The following is a 21,148-nucleotide window of genomic DNA, read 5'->3' as shown; positions in this document are numbered from 1 at the left end:
GGGGGGGGGGGGGGGGGGGGGGGACGAGATCACTGAAGAAAAAGAAGAAGAAAGGGGTGCGGGTGGGGGGGTTCTTCGAACCAAAGGGTGGGGTTGTTGATGGTGGGGTGGTGAAGTGTGAGGAAGATGAAACCTTATTGGTTGGAAAGAAAAAAAGGGGCCTATTTATTTTATTTGATTTTTTTACGTTTTCACTCGCCAAGTTCACGGGATGTTTACTTATTTTCCCATATTTGAAATAAATAAACAATAGTCACTACATAAAAAATGATTATTAGCGGCAATTGATTCTTAATTATCGCTAAATATGTATTTTTAGCGGCAATTTGTGAAATTATGTCTTAGGCCTAACTCACACCCCAAAAGTTAGCTCGAAGGAAGGAGGATTGCCCAAGCTTTATAAGGAGTCCACCATCTCATTAACCACCGATGTGGGACTTTTGTCATTCTTTAATACCCCACCTCACGCCCAGTGCTTAGCATCTGGTGCGTGAGCAATTTTGATTTTGGGGTAACCAACATCGAGTGAGACGGGCCCTGCTCTCATACCATGTGAAATTAGGTCTTAGGTGACACTTAACTAATGTCGATAAAGATTTTAACACTTTCTATTAATATCGATACTTATTATCATTAAAAGTTATTTTTGCTATAGTGAGCAAAACTTTCACGAATTAATAAGTTTGGGAAAATATAAGACAAATCAAACACTTTTTAAAGAGAAAATCCTAACATTTACCCTTTATAGTATGTTATTATCAATAGGCAAATAATATACCAATTTTTATTTTTTTTAATCATGAGTCAAGCACAAAATATATAGAAGTGAATAGTGGCACGCTGCACGGACCTTAAGGTTTAAGGTGGCCAAAAAACAAGACGATGGATATGCTTATAATTAACTTTGGTGGTCCTTATTATGCACACAAGTAAAGCTAAAGATTTGTTCGCATTCGATATTTTTATTCGTCCAATAAATACATGACACTGTGTTTTATCACATGGTTGATGTGAACAATAGTCACTTTTACTTTCCTGTAACCAAGATAGTTCATTTTAATGAGCAGTAAAAATATGTACTATGTTTCTTGGAGTTTTACGAACAAGTTGTTTCCTAGTAAGACACTTCACGCGTTACAAAAATAAATATAGAATCATAGGGGACCATAAAATGCAAGCAGGCACAATTTATTAGAATACTTATATAGTACAGTAAAAATTGGTTTTCCAAATCCGTTCAAATTGTATTACAGCTTTAAGTAGGGGACCATGATTTAATTATGGTAAATTAATATTAAAAATTAGATTAAAAGGACAAAAGCATCAGAAGAGACATTACTCCGTTTATTATGTAATAAAATATATCAAAATCTCAAATCCCTACTTTATTATAGTTTGTTACTTTAATTGAAGACATTGTATCCGTTGTATTAAGATGAGAAGACAATCTTAGCCATTCTACTTTTTTCTTATTGCCAAATTAATTATTAGTATTAACCTTTTATCTTTTTGATAATGGCGAGGTATTACTATCGTATTAGAAGATTTTGGCATTGTTTAGGACAATTTGGTGATCTAGAGGTCATATTTTACTTTATTTTGATTAAGTCGTTTTGTATCGAAATTAGGGAGGATTCAGAATTTAAATTGTATTGATTTAATTTTTTTAGTTTTGAACTTATTATATTTTAATGTTATAATAAATTTCATTAGTGTATAGAATGGATATAAAGTATAACCTCGAAAAATAGACTACATACCCTCATTACTATAGTATATGATTTGGTGGATAAACTGGTTTTAACTTGAGTATTTTTATTAATACAAATTAACTTAATAAATACAAGTAATTAATCAAATACAGCACAATACTCATATGACTAATCGATAATTTAAAATCATAATTTAAAGTTAAAAGATGATATAGATTTCATAAATTAATGATGATTTGAAATTAGACTTTCAAATTATATGGTCAAACACGCCTACAAAAACATTCCATTTAATTATAGCATATGCAAAGTTGATTTTAGAAAATGAAAACCTTAATTATGTGCATATATATTATTAGCATTTCCCTTAGATTATGTTTTATTGGCTAAATGAGGCAAAAACATGTCTATCTCACAGCCCTTATAATAATGGCAACAACTCACTTTTATTATGGCCTCTACCAACCTCTTTTTTGAAAAAACAAGTAAAAAAAAATGAAGAGTACATAATGGTAAAAAATTACCTCCTCCATGTAAATTTCTCTATTTCCTATTCAATTTTGTTCCCAAAAATGACTTCTTGTTTTATTAAAAAAACAAAAAAAAAAACAGTGTCTGTTTTTTCCCTTTTCATGTCATTTCTTATTAATTGTCCCAAAATAAAATGAATATACCGATACCATGTTTGGAAAATCCTTTTGCAATTCTCTCAAAGTACTTTCCACATTCTTTATATGTATATATATATATACTATTTTGAGATGCCTTATAATATTTATTCAGTTTATAAAATCAATAAATAATTTATTATTTTAATTTATTTTATTGTTGCTATTAAATATTGCTCTCTCCATTTCAAAATAATTGAATTGTTGGAATGTTTCACGACTTTTTAAAAAAGAAAATTAAGATATAAAGTAAATGTTACTTTTCATTTTTACTCTTATTCATTATTATCAAATTAATCTTTAGAATAACTAAATATTGATCATAATAACTAAATTCAGTATTAACTAAAAAATTTAAATCATTCCAAATACAAAATACAATGTGTGACTCTTAAAATGACTAAGAAAATTTCTTTTAAAACCAAAATTTTAGAGGTAAAACCCTATCAAAAATTTACAGTCAATTTTTGGAGGTAAAACTTTAACAAATATGACTAAAAAAATGAGTTCGGAGTCTAATGGGTATAAAATATTAACAAAATTTTCAAAATGGTATATAAAATTTTATATTAACCAAAACGGCAAAATCGTTGGAACAACAGCGATTATTTCTTTTTTTTTTAGAAAATGAAATGTTTCAGCGGTTTTGCCGTTTTGGTTAATATAAAATTTTATATACCGTTTTGAAATTCTTGTTAATATATTCATACCCTTTAGACTCCGAACTCCTAAAAAAATGCTATTGAATTACATCAATTTAGTTTTCATCCATAATAATTTTGTGAACTATTTCAATCGAATTTTCAAAATCCAATTTCATAAAATCTGCTAATTCACTTTTAAATTTGGTGCAGATTACAAGTAGAGTTTACACCAAAGATGGAGTGTTAATTTGTCAATAAAGTGAAGAGTTCTTTGTATGAAAATCTCAGCCACATTAATATACGAAATTTTCAAGAAAATAATTGAAATTAGTTGAAGTTTCTTGAGCTCATTATATAGAAAATTCAAATGGAGAGTAGAAACTGAAGAATATTTTTAAAAGTAATCTTGAAGATTGAACAATCAAGTTAATTAAAAATATAAAAAATATCTTAACAATTGAATAACTTTGAAATGGGGTGAGTAGTATTTATTTTTCAATGCTATAATACTTATATTTAATAAAGGTGATTTGATAAAATTATCCCTATTATTTATCGCTTCTTAATTTTATGTCAAATTAATAGTGGACAACGGTAAACAACTATTATCGTACAAAGAGAATAGGGAAAAGGATCAAATATGCCCCTAAATTATTCGAAAAGGTCTAGATATACCTTCCGTTTAAAGTTTGGTTCACTCATGCTCTCGCCGTCCAATTTTTGGTCCAAATATGCCCTTATGGACGTTAGTTGCCATGTTGGACACATCCAACTCATTTTTCATTTCTTTAAATGTCACATGGAATTGTCATGTCATTTTGACCTTACCACATGTCATTTATATGAAAATGGAAATATATTCTGACTCATAAACACCTAATCCAAATCATAAACCAACCCCCTTTTAAACAAATTATTCGATCGATTTTCAAAAATTTTATTTCATTTTTATTTTTTTCGATAAATTCCGAAAATGAGTTATTGATTAGTAAAATAATAGGAAGAATATGAAAAAAAAAATATAACATTAGCGCCAAAAATTCACAAATATTTATAGTAGCTTAAATTCAATTTAAACACCTTTTTTAAAAAAATTATTTTTTTTGATAAATCCCGAAAATGAGTAATTGATTAATAAAAAATATGAAAAAATATAAATACAGTAACCTTAAATTCAATATTTTCAATATTTTTCGGCAAATCCCAAAAATGAGTTTGTTAACAAAAAATATGAAAAAATATAAAAATTATGCAAAAAAGTTCACAAATAAAAAATAGGAAAATATGAAAAAAATATTTTAAAAAATTGTTGAAATAATTGAATTTAAGGTTACTATATTTATTTGTGAATTTTGACGTAAATTTTTTATTTTATTTTCATATTTTTCCCTTTTTTATTAATAAAGTACTATTTTCGGGAATTGCCGGAAAAAAAAATTTTAAAAAATTGAAGAATGAAATGTTACTATATTTATTTGTTAACTTTTAGCATTAATTTATATTTTTTTTCATATTTTTTATTAATCAATTACTCATTTTCGAGATTTACCTAAAAAATAAAATTTAAAAAAAAATATTGAAATGTTAGATTTAAGGTTATTATATTTATTTGTGAAATTTTTGGCATTAATTTTATATATTTTTTCATATTTTTTATTAGTCAATTACTCATTTTCAGAATTTATCGAAAAAAATGAAAATTAAACAAGATTATTGAAAATCGTCCGGATAATTTATTTAAAAGGGGTTGATTTATGAGTCAAATTAGGTGTTTATGAGTCCGAATATCTTTTCATTTTCTTATAAATGTTATGTGGTAAGGTCAAAATGAAATTACAATTACATGTTGCATTTAAAGAAATGAAAATGAGTTGGATATTTTCAACATGACAACTAACGGCCATAAGGGCATATTTGGACCAAAAGCTAGACGGCGAGGACATGAGTGAACCAAAAATTAAACGGAGGGAATATATAGACCTTTTCGAATAGTTTAGAGGCATTCTTTTACTTAGAGAATATTATGTCATTGTAATTTTCTGGAGAATGAATCTGGACACATCCACAATAGCAATTATTAAAGGAGTAAATCTCCCTTTTGAGATATCATAATTTTTCCAACACTTAATTAAAATAAAGTTTAAAGAAAAGATGAATGAATAATCCATATGAAATTCTCTTTCTTTTTCGTTATAATTAATCATGGCATTCTTGCTATATAAAAGGGTGACAAGGATCAAGGTTTGCCAAATGGAAGACCATAATATTTATTGAATTAAATAAATTAAAAAGAATTATTATAAAAATATAAATATCCTAATCATACGAAGCTACACCTATATGATGCTCTAGCAGCACGCTAGCTACTTTTTGTTATCAGCAAAAAAAAAGTAAAAAATATTTTTTCGTTAAAATAAAATATATATTCCTAACAATTATCTTCTGACTCTGTAATTAAAAAATTGTGAGTGGCCATGGCGGCTGAAATTAAAAATTAAAAGGAAAAAAAATGAAGCCCAGATCCCTTGCCAGGGCAATCAGAGTTAATTTAATTGGAAACAGAATATTTTTGTGTACTAAAAAAGGAGAAAAATTACTTCACTTTGCTTTATTTATAGTATCTCCATATAAAAGAGGTAGAAATTATACCACCCAGCCACTAGCTACACCTATATTTAATTTATATTCAATTTTCTTTTAAAATTTAAACAAAAAAATTATTATTTTTGACGAACTTTAAATTATCACAATTACTTAATTTCAAACCACTCTTTAAAAAAATAAAATACAATGATAAAGCACACATCAGAAAAAATAGTATTCTTTTATTATAATGCAATTCACACGTCATTTCTTCAGAAATGAAGCAATTGTCACTCGACAACTCAACTACGTAAGGTTCAATTACATGTGCCTAGAGTAGAGTTTAAGTTCTTTTCTTTCTCAATAACAGGATAAAAGTATAAAAATTAAATAATTGTATTATATGTCTATTACTCTTTTCCAAAATACAACTAAAAATTAAATTTTTTTCTATCATAATCAATGAAACCTTTTGTTAAAAAGTATTATTTTCACCGAATCAATGCGAAAACACGTTGTAAGAAACAAGTAATCACTAGAATATTAAGAAGCCTTTTATTTTCTTCGTGTGAATTATTATATTTTTTTCATTAATTCAATTAAATAATATGAAAATTTTAAAATAATCACTCAATATTTTCCGTGGGACACTTTGCCCCGTAAAGGGTGTATCCTTTGCAGATGGAGCACCTTTGTTCGTAAGTGATGACGATAAAAGCCCCAAAGAACAATTTATAAATAATAAGTTATAAGTAAAGCAAATAACAATAATAGAGGGGTATCTAATTAAATTTATTATTTTTCCTTACGAGAAGGTTGCGTTACTGCGCAGATACCTAAAGCTACTCTACTCTATGAAATTACAAATAATATTATGTCATAGAACAATTCCTTATTTATATTTTTTATTTAATTTGAATAGAAACCACACTTTAGATTCTTCAATAAATTTAGTGGGTTTTATAGTTTTAAAAAAAAAAGTTTGGATGGCTACTGCTAACTAACATATATTCACAAAAGAATAATAAATTCAATATAGTAATTAGTAATCCAGCAGATTTTGCTCTTCAAATAACAATCTAATTAATCCGAATAAAGATTTATATTTTTAAAAAATTTTCCTCTCACAAAATTTCTTTTAGTAAAAATAATAATGTAGAAAGTAAAGTATACTACACGGGATATAAAAAAAAATCATTTTCTCCCTTTTTTGTATAATATTTCGAGCAACTAGGGTGATTTATAAGAATGAACTTGAAGATAAGCGGTTTTGAATTTCCGGAGAACTCCAAATTTAACAAGTTTTGTTCCATTATTGTAGTGTATTGGGCTGGAAATCCAGTGGGCTCCTTAAATGCCATGTGGTTTTCTTGGGCCATATTGTATTTCATCTCACTAATTTGGGCCTTTGATAACTGAGAACATTATTTCTAAGTTTGTGTTCTAGGCCTAATCACGACACAAATGGTTTGATATGTGATTGACAATGACTAATTTCGGCTTAGGAAACTTACCTAAATATAATATCATAAAAGAATATTTATCATTTATAGCAATAATATTTTTAGTCACTTGATCACATTTAATATATTTATAATATAATTTAATACATATTACAGAAAACAATTATAATATATTTTTTTTTTATGGATAATACATTTATCACACATTATAATACAGTTCTAATACATGTTACAAATATAATAATTTATAAAACACATATATTACAAGTTTTCTTGATGGATAATACATTTATCACATATTTTAGTAATATGTTAATTTCTTAACAAACAAGCATAATATATTTTAAAACAGTTACAATACATATATATTGCATACAGATTTATCATATCATTATTATGTAGTGCTATAAATGATTATAAATAAAAAGTAATTAATTAATAAAAGATATCATGCAAGTAATTTTTCCTTTCTTGTTCATATAGAGTTACAATGTTATACAGATAAAAGTTTTAATCTATGATTTTCCAACAAGCGTTTAAATGACCCGATCTATTCTGGAAAACTTTGCCAAGGAAACAATATTTGTACATTTTAAAGTGTTGTTTGGTAGGAATTTCTGAACTTATCATATACTATTAGTTTTTCAAAAATGTTTTTTTGAAAAATAAGTGGGGTTCTCCACTTTTTATTCTTCTTCTGTTCGATGTGGTAAATTATAAGAAAAAAAAAATATTATTCTAAAAGAATAAAATATTACATATTATCTAGCTAGACAAATAGGGGGAATTTGTGGGGGTTGGGGTTGTGGGGTGAGAGCAGGAGATATAAGGATTGGGTGAAGCTGAATGAAGCTGAAGGACTCGTTTGGTGTGAGAGATTAAAAATAATAGTGAAGAGCGGAGGATATCGGAATGCTGATTGTGAAATGTTTTCCTACTTCAACTAAAGAAATCATTTTGAATGAAGAGAAAAATTTTGACATCTTCTCTGTACCTGAATACACAAAAGAAACTGAATTCACATAAAAGATGCTAATAATCATCATATTCAGCAACATCCACCTTATGGTATGAATAAAATAAAACATTTCCAAGCAAACAAGTTTGTTTTTATGCAAAGAAAATGGTTCACAACGTTCACCTTAATTAGTATTTTGCTGAAAATAAAGGTACTGGAGTTTTCCTTTATTATTATAGAAATATACTTCATATGCTTTTATGCAAAGCTGAAGATAAGGACTTTTTCATTCACAGCATCCAACCAGGTATCATACCATTCACGTTTTGGGCATTTGTTACTGCTGTTATTTGGCTTGAAGTTGTTATTGGATCGAACCTGCATCAAAATCAAAATAAAAACATTTTTTGATTTAGCCAAGCACTTTAATTTTGCGAATAACTTTCATCGATATCTCTAGAGTATTAAAAGCTATATTTGTTTACTTCTTCCTTTTTTTTCAAATCACTGAGCAAATCTCACTTGTCAACTAATCGACAGATGTAAAATAGATATGATAAACTAAAAATTAAGATATATATAGAATGAATATGGTAGAATTTACCCAATTTGCAAGGAAGAGTTGCACTCTAGAGGTTGGAAGAAACCCTGAGATTGAGGATGTTGCTGCTGACCATAATTGAGACTTTGCTCACCACCACCCCATGCTTGTTGCATGTTGTTTTCAGCATATATTTCTTCCATCTGCTAACAAATTATATGCAATTCAATGACTTTGGTACATCAATCAATAAGGAATATTGATCTTCGGCTTAATAATTACTGAACCCTAAAAACTAGCTCACAATTTCCTATACCCATTCCTTGAAAGAGCCGATGTGAGACTCTTCAACAGAAATACTTTAATTTAGCAACTTAGCTAGGTAAAAAAAAACCTAATCTAACAAAAATCAATCACAATACAACTAGTAATATACATGTAGCTAGAAAATGAGTTAGAATCACATGTATGGGCAACCTACCTTTCTTTCAAGAACCTTGTTAGCCTCATTCCACAATTTCTCCTGTTATGATAAAAGAGTAAGTTAATTCAATTACTAACTATTGAACACATGCATCATGTTGAACATTTTAGAATCAAATGTGAATACCTTAGTTTGAAGATCAGAAAGCTGGTCAAGCATCATTTGTGTCTATAGAGCAGCCAGAAGATAACAATCAGAATACTTGAATTGAAATTGGTCTAAAAATTTGTTATAAGTTAATATAAATAAGCTTACCCTGGTGGACCTAATGTGTTTGAGGGAAGTATCTAGTTGGACTTCAAGATGCTCAAGATCATCTATAGTCAGAGGCCCCAACTCATCTCCAAGAAGGTGTCTGTAAAAGTATAATAAGTTATCAAGAATACAACTTGTGTACATCCTTATATGTCAAGTAATTTAGACAGCATGATTATGGTTAACATAAGGGTATCTAATGGACAATCGGATTTAAATGGGCTGAATAAATAATTGATCCGACTAAAAGCATATGTGCTGAGAAAAAATAATGGATTAGATCATGACCCGACTCACTTAATTTGAATAATACTTACATACTATAGTAATTTATAGATCAAACTAATAAAGGCAAACCAATTTCTCAACAAAAAGAAAAGCCAGAAAATACAAGATTTGTGACTAGAACGTCCAAAGATGTCACTTATATAAGCTTATTTAGTTTGTTATATTTATTTATCTTGAAATTGATAGCATTATAAACACCGCTAATTGGTGATACTATAAACCTCCACATAGTACATAAAAGATTATATAAATATATCGAAAGTTTTGGATTTAATAAAATGTTACTAGACTGTTGTTTAGATAAATATTTTTTTTATAGTCAAATTAAACTAAAAAATGAATATGTCTACTTTTATTTAGTACTTTTAGACGACACTAAACATTAAAAAAAATTAAAATAGAGAGGGAATAAAGAAACTAAAGTATCATAGAAACTGATGAAATTTTGCACCAACCCCTTTTCTATTATCAAGTCGAAAATTGGGTTAATTTGGGCATAAAAACTGCGGTAAGTTGGCAAATGGATTCTGATTAAACGTGTTATGATTTAGCCCATTCTTGAACCATGTTGAGCTTAACTGATAAAATTCTGGACAAATTGAACGGGTCAATAATATTTAGGTCTCATTTGACACCTATAGATTATCTAACTAGCTATAGTTAATTACCTTTGATATCGCTGCAGTGACTCATATTTGGCTTTGAGTTTCAAGTATTCCCTATAGCTGCTTTGCTGCAATGGCTCACAAGATGGATCAATAACTTGAAAAGGGTCCATATATATATAAAAAAATAAAATTCTTCCTTTATTCGCGAAAAAAATTCGATAGAAAAAATTGTGATCGAGCAGCATTCGATCATGTCAGAAATTAAAGCAACTAACTTACATATAGTAAGTTATATTATGGTAAACGAAATTAGTAGCATTTGTTACCTCATTATCTTTGATTGATCGATTGACTTCCAATGTTCCATAGCTGCACTTTTGGTACCTATCAAGTGTTTTGAGCATACTGTTGCACAAGATAAATAAAAAGGAAAAAGTTATTAATCCTCAAATAAGTGGATTGAATCAAATATGAGCAAGTAAAAGTAAATATCCGATCCATTTTTATTTAACACGGATAAAAAAATGTGATAAATCGCAACTCTTTTTTAAAAAAGACCATTTTGCCTGCCCTGTATGGCCATGCAAAAGCGCTATAAACGGGATGAAAATATTAAACATGTTCGGATAATGCACTCAAGAGATAATTAAGGATAAAATCTACGCCTCTTTGTAAAATTATTTGGATCAACATTTATATGATGGACGAACAGTGTAAATAATTTCTACTTATTGTAAACCAATGAATCATTTTTTATCATATTCTAAAACTACGATTACCAAGCTGACTTGAGTTAGCCCTAATCCTTCTTAGAAAACAGTTTCAAAAACTGTTTTCAATGCACAGAGATATGAAGTAAATGCTACTTACTAATGTACCCAACTTCCTCATTAGGTCCATTTACTTGTTGTATATTGTAATTATTTTTATTTTTAAGATTACGCATATATTCAATAATGATAACATCTTTTAAATGACCGGATAAGTCTTTACACTAACGATATAAATAACATAAATTCTTTTAACCGTATATGTTAAATTGAAGGCCACTCAATCAACTTCATGAATTTTTGACTACTACACTAATCCAAGTACTCTATACAATTTCCCCACCGTGTTAAATTTACAGTCTTTCTATTAAAGAAGTCACAACTCAAATGATAACTAAAGAGAAATTTGCTTCACGGATGAAAAAAAATAAAATATATGCATGTCATGAGATTACCCAAAAGATATTTCCTAGGCTTCCTTAAAATTTGAACTGATATATATTATTATAAATTAAAGTCAATATTTAGTTATAAATTTTAAAGTGAATGAACTTTATGAAGCACACAGTAATACCCAGTGGACTGATTTATCACAAATGTCTATGATCACAGAGGTAAAAACAGGATATTATGAGTCTTTTATCATATCAGTCTTGTTTGTCATCATCAAAAAAGGCTAGAATTAAGGACTGGAAGACGTTTTATCTGGTTATTCAGATCTGCAGGTACGATTATACTCGGTCCATTTACTCTTTTCTTTATAAGAAGAGATTGTTTAATGACCGATCTAAACAATATTAAGTGCATTTTCCAACTTTATTTAATTTTAAAACTCAGGATCTGACACGAGAGGTTGCTCGGATGATAAACAACCTCCATCGCCAACTCTAAAATTGTGAATTCGAGTCACTAAGGAAACAAAAATAGCGTGATCTCCTAGAGAAACGCACTAAAACATAAGATCTATATGTTTTATTTATTTTATGAACAACTTTAGGATGAGAGTATGATTTTCATGTTGTATGTAACAGATCTTTGATAATATAGAGCTTGAATCCTAATTTCAGATCTTAGAATAGAGAAAAAAAAAATTACTTGTTTGTGCTGCAGAATTCATAGAGTTTTCCACGATTAGAGAAAACGAGTAGAGCAACTTCAGCATCACAAAGCACAGATAGTTCATAAGCTTTTTTGAGCAATCCATTTCTCCTCTTTGCAAAAGTGACTTGTCTATTTATCTTGTTTTCTATCCTCTTCAGCTCAACTCTTCCTCTACCCATCCCTCCTTCCTCTGATGATCTTTTTCTACTTTATTTTCTCACTAATTTCTTCTCTTGGCTAACTCTTAGATCCTCTTTTCTCTCCTACTGAAACAACCAAAATTGTGAAAGAAATGCAAACCCTAGCTAGACACACACACAAAGAAAGAAAGAAAAAAAAGGATTCTTATCAACTTTTGTTTTTTGTTTTGGTTGAATTTCAATGTTTAGAGAGAGAAAAAGTGAACATGGGTTGTTTTTTATCTATGGCATTTCTTCCTATCTTCTTTAGGGATTCATTGTTTTAACTTTAGGATTTGCTTAGGTACTCCAAATTTAGATACCTTAGAGCTTTAGGGTTGGTTCTTATTTCCACTACTTTTTCAAGTTTCATGTATTTAGCCAATGCATTATAGGGATTAGTCTTACGCTTCAGTTGATCCGCGTGGAGTACACGCACAACAACTATTCGTTGTCTGGGCTACACGCGCTTGGTTAGTTTGTGGGAGCTTTTGCTTCTCATTTGTGCGGTCCATCAGTGAAAGAAAAAATGGCGTGTACTAAATTGGCTGGACACGCGTCGGTGTATTAGTGGATATTACGTACATATCATGCGTAAGCAAATAACTCACTTCTTCACTGTAAATTTATAGAAATGGAAAACTTACTAACAAAAATTTATTTAGCTAAACTACTTATCCATCTTAAATAAGACATAATTCAATTTTTATTTTGACATAATACATAAATATGTCCTTTAATTTGACTTAAAATCACATTAATGTCCTTCAACTTTGGGTGTGCACAAGTAGACACTTAAACTTGTATAAAATTGAACAAATAGACACACATGTCCTACATGTCATTTTTCGTCCTACGTGGTGTCCTATGTGTATTTTGCCATGTAAGACTCATGTGTTTATTTATTTGAAAGTTGGATAGTCAAAGTGTTTATTTGTGCATTATGAAAGTTGGAGGTCAAAGTTAAAATTTGAAGCCAAGTTTAGGGTACAATATATGTATTATGCCTTTTATTTTTAGCATTCTGAAACCAACTCAACTCATAAACCTAATTTTTTGAAAGTTTCACAAGGGATTTTGAGTCTAACTTCATTCGAAAAAACTAATTTATGATGAAAGGATTAATGTCGAATATCATACGAGGAAATAACTCATTTCAATATTAGTCTTTGGCTCTTTGCTTATTAGGGAGAAGAGGAAAACCAATTCAGGAACGGAGATAAGTGATAAGCTTCTTTTTCCTCCTTTTGTACAATGCCTATTACTTAGTTTATTTTGCTCATATTGTTATATTGATATTTTTTTATTTTTTTTAAAATCATACTCTGATTGTACTACTTTTGATTTGAGAATCCATCAAAAATAATCTTTCTAAATAAAGATAAGAATAATGTATATCTTTTACAGACTTTACTTGTAAAGTTACATCGAATACCCTAAGATTAACATGAATAACCATAAAAAGGTATGGAGTTGTACTTTATCGAAATTCAATNAGTAGACACTTAAACTTGTATAAAATTGAACAAATAGACACACATGTCCTACATGTCATTTTTCGTCCTACGTGGTGTCCTATGTGTATTTTGCCATGTAAGACTCATGTGTTTATTTATTTGAAAGTTGGATAGTCAAAGTGTTTATTTGTGCATTATGAAAGTTGGAGGTCAAAGTTAAAATTTGAAGCCAAGTTTAGGGTACAATATATGTATTATGCCTTTTATTTTTAGCATTCTGAAACCAACTCAACTCATAAACCTAATTTTTTGAAAGTTTCACAAGGGATTTTGAGTCTAACTTCATTCGAAAAAACTAATTTATGATGAAAGGATTAATGTCGAATATCATACGAGGAAATAACTCATTTCAATATTAGTCTTTGGCTCTTTGCTTATTAGGGAGAAGAGGAAAACCAATTCAGGAACGGAGATAAGTGATAAGCTTCTTTTTCCTCCTTTTGTACAATGCCTATTACTTAGTTTATTTTGCTCATATTGTTATATTGATATTTTTTTATTTTTTTTAAAATCATACTCTGATTGTACTACTTTTGATTTGAGAATCCATCAAAAATAATCTTTCTAAATAAAGATAAGAATAATGTATATCTTTTACAGACTTTACTTGTAAAGTTACATCGAATACCCTAAGATTAACATGAATAACCATAAAAAGGTATGGAGTTGTACTTTATCGAAATTCAATGTCTTCTTCACCAATTCACTTATCTACTTATGTCTTATTAGACCTTAATTTATTGATTGTTTTGCAATTTTGTTTTACTTCTTGTCTTATGGATCCCATAGAGGGGTTATTTGATTTGAATACTAGTTATGTTGGAATATGTTATATAGGGATTAGTTGTTTGTTTGATTTGTCATATTTAAACTAATATTTATTATATAATTTTTTTTTAGAATAAGTTGTTGTTTGTTTATAAAAATATATTCACCTTATTTAGTTTTTTTTTGTGCAAGCTTTAGTTATTCATTCTTACAAATAGAATTTACTTCTTATTTAGCTTAAATATTTTTTTTGTGTGCATTTCCATGATTATGTCGTATATATTAAAATTTAAATGTTCATCTAATTTAACTTAAACTTTCATCTTATTTAGCTTTAAAATAAAATATTCATCTTATTTAACATAAAAATAAGATTCTTTCATCTTATTTATCTTAAAAATAATTTCATTTTAAGTTTATTAAAGTAAAAGAAAATTTATAACTAAAGTTATCTAAATTTTAATTATAGATAAATATAATTTAAGTGAGTAATAAACTATCTAATGAAAAATATGTAATTTAGTAGTGGAGTGAACATTGTAAGAGAAATCAAAATATAAATAAACATAATAATTATGCAAATAAATTCAACTTATAATATATCCATAAATAAAAATTGTATTTATAAAAATGTAAATTTTTAATAGAAACATATATTTATCATAAAAACAACAAATAATTAAGATTGTGAATGTTATTATAAATGTTGTTAAAAATTATGTTAATATGTATAAATGTAAAAGTAGTGCATAAAAGAGAGTTTAAGGGGATATTTCTGTTAATTTACACACTTTATCCCAGGATAACTTATCCCGAGGTTACTGTACCACCCCCACTGAGCAATAACTTATCCCAGGACTAATGATTAATTCTGAGATAAGTTATTTCTACCTTTGCAACCAAACAATGAATTAAAGGCCACTAAAAAGTTATTCCAAAATTAATCAATCTTATCCATAACACCAAATGACCCCTAATCGTGCTTAATGGTCAATGAATTTTGAGGTCTAATTTTCAAGAAATTTTTCTATTCAAAAATTGAAGGGTTACGTTGAATTATATTTTTCCCGAAATTGAACATGTTCGACATTCTGCAATTTGAATACATTAGGAAAGTAATTAATAATGGTCACTTATATGAAATTCTGTGACTCCAAATGAAGATTAAGTCTAATAATATAACAAAAATGTATAAACATTCCTTAATACCTAATTATATATATGCATACATGATTGGTGTACTTTATTACTGGAAAATAGATTAAAAAAAAATTAAAAAGAGTTAATATCATATATAGGGGTGTATATTTTTTGGGACATACCTGTCGTGTCTTAATCATATTACTCCTAGTAGATCTTTTGAATTTTCGGAAATCGCCTAGGCCAAAAAAGGTCTAAATATGCTATTGGATTTTGGGAAATGGGTTATGTGTGTATTTGTCAATAGTTGAGGAAAATATGTTGGTAAAATGTGTTGATTAATTGATGGCTAACAAACACAAAACTATACATTGTTAGCAAGACAATATATACATATAGTACGTATATAGGTGGTATAAGATTCTAGTAATTGATGGCTAACAAACACAAAGCTATACATTGTTCATGAATCATGCATGCTGTAAAACTTGGCTATATCTATATTTATTTTAATTTTTTGAAGAAAAAAAAGCATATGTTAAATATGCAAATATATTTGGAATGACAGATTTGGTCAAAAAAACAAAATGTCAATAGCTCTATTATGTGGAAAGAGACCAATACCATACTAAAACACAAGCTATTAAACACAAGCTATGTATATATATTATTAAATAATAATACATAAGACATATGGGTTGCATCTTCTTTTTTTTCCAACATCAAATTAAATACATCATCCCAATTCCCAAACAGCGATATATGCATAAAGATCTATTTATTAGGGGAAAATAAAAAAAATTGATTATATAACTATATCATAAATTTATCCACATATGTCAGTATATAGGTTAGAGTTACAAAAATCACAAAAGATATCGTAATCTTGAACTTTATATAAAAAAGTTTGAAACTTCAAAAATATAGTGGTTGATTTTTTTAAAGGTAAGATTGAAAATTGATTAGTAAATACTATTTTTACGACAAATGTTGAAGGTAATTAACTTATGACATCGATTCTTGCTATTAAACCACTCACAGTGATAAGTCTTTTGGGCATATACTTAAACAGCTTTCCTAAATTTATGAAAGGCACAGAAAACTGATTTAAATTTCCAATCTGATTTTGGAACATATATATTCCAGATATCAAGCTTGATTTGACTCTTGTTTTCCTTAAATGACCATATAAAATTATCACATTCACGTGACATTGTGGCAACTGCAATTTAGGACCACATAAAAATTAATAATTTAATACACAATTGAGCATACAATTTATGTCACAATTCATTAAACAATTAAGGACCAATATATAAACATAAGGATTAAATACATATGCGTCAAAGTGTTTTTTAAAACAGGAGTCGTCGGTTCAGATGTTTTAGAGATTTGAGCTAGTCACTAGACTACTTAATTAACATATAATGTTAGTTCAATGAACCTTAATATATATATATATATACACTATATCATAAATTTATCCACGTATGTCATTACGAGAGTCAAAGTCAACACACACGCTCCAAATGGTGAAGATTATTGGTACACGATGTAGTCAAAAGTCAAAGTCAATTCAAAAATCTAAGACCCATCTTACATTTTAGGCAGTGCTTCATTGACTCTAAATACAGATGAATGTAACCATTTTAATAAGGTAAAAAGTTTTGTATATTCCTTTTTTTTGTTACATAAATTATTAAGATATATCCTTTTATGGACGGAAGTGATTTCAAATTTATATTATTGATTATTGATTTTTTATTACAATAAATTTTATGTAGAAGTATATTTAATATTCGCACGTGTGATTTTTTTTTTTTTACTTTTCAATTTAACGGTTAATTTATATTTTTAGTAGTTCATCCTACACTACGATAAAAATAACTTTTAGCAGTAACAAAAAGACACATAAAAAAGAGTGCTAAAGTTTTTTACCGGCATTAGTTAAAGTGTCATTAGATTCAATGTCGCTAAAGCTTTTATAGGGACATATAAAAAATGTTAATTGCCGCTAAAAATATACATAGCAGCAATTGCTAATTAATTGCCGCTAAAGCTAAAATTTTTATGTAGTGATATTTGTATCATTGTCTGAGTTTTGCTCTTCTTTTTTTGTTTTAGTTCTATAGTGTGTAATATGAATAAATATAAAGAAAGAAGTGATGAATGAAATAAAAGAGACAGGTAACAAATGACACATTGTCATTAACCCTATAAACATAGTTATTTTTGTAAGTTACTCTTTGTTTTAACCATTCTTTAGCTAACAGAAGTCAATTTATTCCAGTTCAAAGATTTTGATAACTAATCATCATAACTTAAAATCAAATCAAATGAGACACTCAGATTACAATCTTGATAGCTATAAAAGAAGTTGATTTTGGATATTCATCAAATTAACTAATCATGTTAATTAAATACAAATCATCATACAGAACCATAATCAATCACTTGTACTATAACCAAATCTTTTTCTTCAAAATTAAAAGCATTTTGAACATACACGTACCATCTGACTAATTAATTACTTAGTTCCATTATGAACGCCATTATTTTTCAGAAAATAAAACCTCCATTATATAAGTTTACTGCATAATCAGTTCCGTAAGAACAATTAGCAGTAGCTGCTTGATTTTGAATTGCCACCTTCAACTCATCATCTATGTTCCATAATCCATCCATCGGAAAATTCTCCGTCCATGTGTCTGAAGTAGTTGTCACTGGTGGCAACTCAACCGGATCCTCATCATTATTATAATTAATACTAAACATGTTATCGTTATCGCTCTTGATCATGATCACTTCTTCTGCTTGAGGTGACATGTCCGTTGTGGATACGTTGGTATAATTTTGCTGTGTTTGGTTTCTCATCTGCCTCAGAATTCTTTTCTTATCTTGCTTTACAGGAACTTTTACTTTTGTTTTGAAATGTGTTCTCCAGTAATTTTTTATCTCGTTATCTGTCCTTCCAGGCAAGTAACGTGCTATTGTTGACCATCTACACATTACCATATCATCAACGAATTAATCCTCAAACGAACCAAAGGAAAATTTAAATAGCCTAGAAAGAATTGATCTACTTACTTGTTGCCCCACAAAGCATGTAATTCAATAATAATCCCTTCCTCTTGAGGTGTTATGTGACCTCTTTTAAGTCCAGGCCTCAAGTAATTCACCCATCTTAGTCTACAACTCTTCCCAGTCCTGTTCAATCCTGAATGATCGAATCGAACATCCATATTTTGTTACAACTTAGAAATGTCGTATCAAAACATAAAGAAATAAAATTCAATATTTATAATTAATACCTGCACAACGAGATACAGAACTCCATCTTCCCTCACCATGCAAATTAACATACTCAGAGAGAAGCTTATCCTCTTCAGGAGTCCAAGGTCCTTTCCTCCATCCTTGTTCATTAGTATTAGCTCCCCAACCCATCATTCCTCTAACCATTCTTTTTTGCTTAATGAAGTAATAAAATTGCTAAGTAACTTTCAATAATTAAATCTTCTTGATTTACTAATTAGTAATATGTTGTCTCCTGTTTGTATGACAGAATTAGTCACAGGCTACTCTACCATATATATACTCTCATCACCCTGTCAATTTACCGTCTTTTTTAATGCATTAATCTGACCTCACTAACTTTAAAAGCACTAGTGATACTGATTTCACGTTCTATAATTAGAAATAATTTAATTATAATATTAACAAAATTATTTTTACTCAAATAATAACTTAGTATCAAAGATTCATTTTAAATTATAATTTTTTTTATTTAAATTAAATTTTGTGTTAAGTCAGATAGTATCATATAATTTAAATGGAGTGAGTAACTCAGTTTATGCTTTTCTTTTTATTACGAAATCTTTCGTTACACCTCATGATATCTGCCATGTGTTATCCCATGGTGCGCCTCACATGATTCTTAACCTATTAGTGAGAAACAAGTGTGCCTTGGAAATCTTATTAGAACCGTACCAACAAAGATAATTAAGGACAAATATTCCTTGATATATGATAAGTATATATTTGGATTTAGCATTAGCAATTCCGTAACAGAATTTAACTGCATGCATGCTTCAATTATACACTGATTAACTTATATATATCGACAATATTATAAAACAATTTAACTCATTTTAACATGTCGTAATCGATAGTCTTGTATCAAAAAATAGCATGCTCTTTTTTCATTATTATAATTTATAGTATATGCTTGTATGTATTATTTATCAATAATCTAATAATATAATAAAATTTATGTTACACCATCAGTATATAGAAGTTAAATTCTTAATGATAGCCTAATGACCTCGGATTAAGCCGTGAAAAAATTGAAGTTAGTGCTTGGTTGTTGGCATGTCCCCTTGAAAATGGCTTATTAACCAATGTTTTTGTAACAAATGTTGATGTGCGTAAGCCTCGGCCGTAAGTTTTAAACATAATTAATTAAGTACTAATAATGCATCTAGCAGCCTTAATTAATATTTTAAGCAGAGAAGATCGAAGCTTCTGGGGTTGTAATTTGGGGATAATGGCGCATTAGAATAAGTAAAAAAGGACAGGTTAATGAGTCATAAGATGGACACGTACGATGTCAAGTAGCATTTCTAGTATTTTAAGGAATTGTTTAATTGGCTAAACACATTAGTTTAAGTAAGTAATGCCATATATAGGTAATGATGTGTATTATGCCACTAATTAATTAATTACCTATGCTTTTGTAAAAGATTGTGATCCAGAGATTGTTGAAGATATTAGTTTGGATTTTATTGAGAGGGGAAAAAGCTTGACTTGATGGTAATATAATTAATCAAAGATGGAAAGTTGGTGGTCATCTCCTCTCCTTTTCGCAAGTTCCCCTTCAATTGCAATTGCTTATGCAAATGTGATATTTACGTTAAATTAATAGATGTGTAATATATATATATATATATATATATATTATTTTAAAAAGAGAAAATATATCAAATTTTTTTTGAACTTAGTATTAAAATTTATTTATATACTTTAACTATACAAATGTTTAGATACTTCCTTAATAATTTTCCTAAGAACTGATGTAGGAAAGTGAGTGTACTTACTTTTCTAAAAGCGCGTGAAATAATAAAAAAGAATTAAATGGTTATACTATACACATGATATTTTTTATTGACGAATATATAACTAATAATTTTTAATATTACCCATTTTATATTCTATAAGCAAAAAATGTGGGTGATTTATTTTTTTAATCCGTTTAAAAGTAGTGATTCAGTTCTTATTATGATAATACTTTAATTTTAGTTTATTTTTTAATGACAAGGAAAACCCGCAACCGCTATTCTTGGGGTGCACATAGGGTAAAATCCTCGCTCCTATGTAATAGCTCGCAAACCACATAAGAGAGGTAAACAACTCGATCTAGAAGACAAACACGTTATTTTAATTTTAGTTTTTCACCTGACATGTTTAAAATCA

The 21,148-nt window shown here is 28.4% G+C and overlaps 2 protein-coding genes across 3 annotated transcripts; both read right to left on the bottom strand.

The window, feature by feature from the left end:
- Positions 1–8,067: 8,067 nt before the first annotated feature.
- LOC107009252 (developmental protein SEPALLATA 1-like) lies at positions 8,068–12,596 on the bottom strand. Of its 2 annotated transcripts, none has more exons than XM_015208558.2 (8): positions 12,070–12,596; positions 10,531–10,609; positions 10,265–10,329; positions 9,309–9,408; positions 9,180–9,221; positions 9,051–9,092; positions 8,633–8,772; positions 8,068–8,406 (listed from the first exon to the last, which is right to left on the bottom strand). In XM_015208558.2, exons 1-8 carry the CDS (start codon positions 12,252–12,254, stop codon positions 8,319–8,321), a joined length of 741 nt encoding a protein of 246 aa, XP_015064044.1. In that variant the 5' UTR covers positions 12,255–12,596; the 3' UTR covers positions 8,068–8,318. The 2 variants fall into 2 exon arrangements, with proteins under 2 accessions (XP_015064044.1, XP_015064043.1); XM_015208557.2 differs by having other exon boundaries at positions 8,633–8,775; positions 12,070–12,585.
- A 5,473-nt stretch (positions 12,597–18,069) lies between these two features.
- On the bottom strand, positions 18,070–19,216 carry LOC107010729 (myb-related protein 340). The gene is made up of 3 exons (XM_015210017.2): positions 18,991–19,216; positions 18,767–18,896; positions 18,070–18,680 (listed from the first exon to the last, which is right to left on the bottom strand). The coding sequence occupies exons 1-3, from the start codon at positions 19,136–19,138 to the stop codon at positions 18,239–18,241; spliced, it is 720 nt and encodes a 239-aa protein (XP_015065503.1). The 5' UTR covers positions 19,139–19,216; the 3' UTR covers positions 18,070–18,238.
- Positions 19,217–21,148: the final 1,932 nt, after the last annotated feature.

The sequence above is a fragment of the Solanum pennellii genome, chromosome 2 (assembly GCF_001406875.1).
Source record: "Solanum pennellii chromosome 2, SPENNV200".
In the NCBI taxonomy this organism is placed as follows: domain Eukaryota; kingdom Viridiplantae; phylum Streptophyta; class Magnoliopsida; order Solanales; family Solanaceae; genus Solanum; species Solanum pennellii.
The sequence above is the reverse complement of the archived record's forward strand: the minus strand, read 5'-3'. Positions and strand labels throughout refer to the sequence as shown.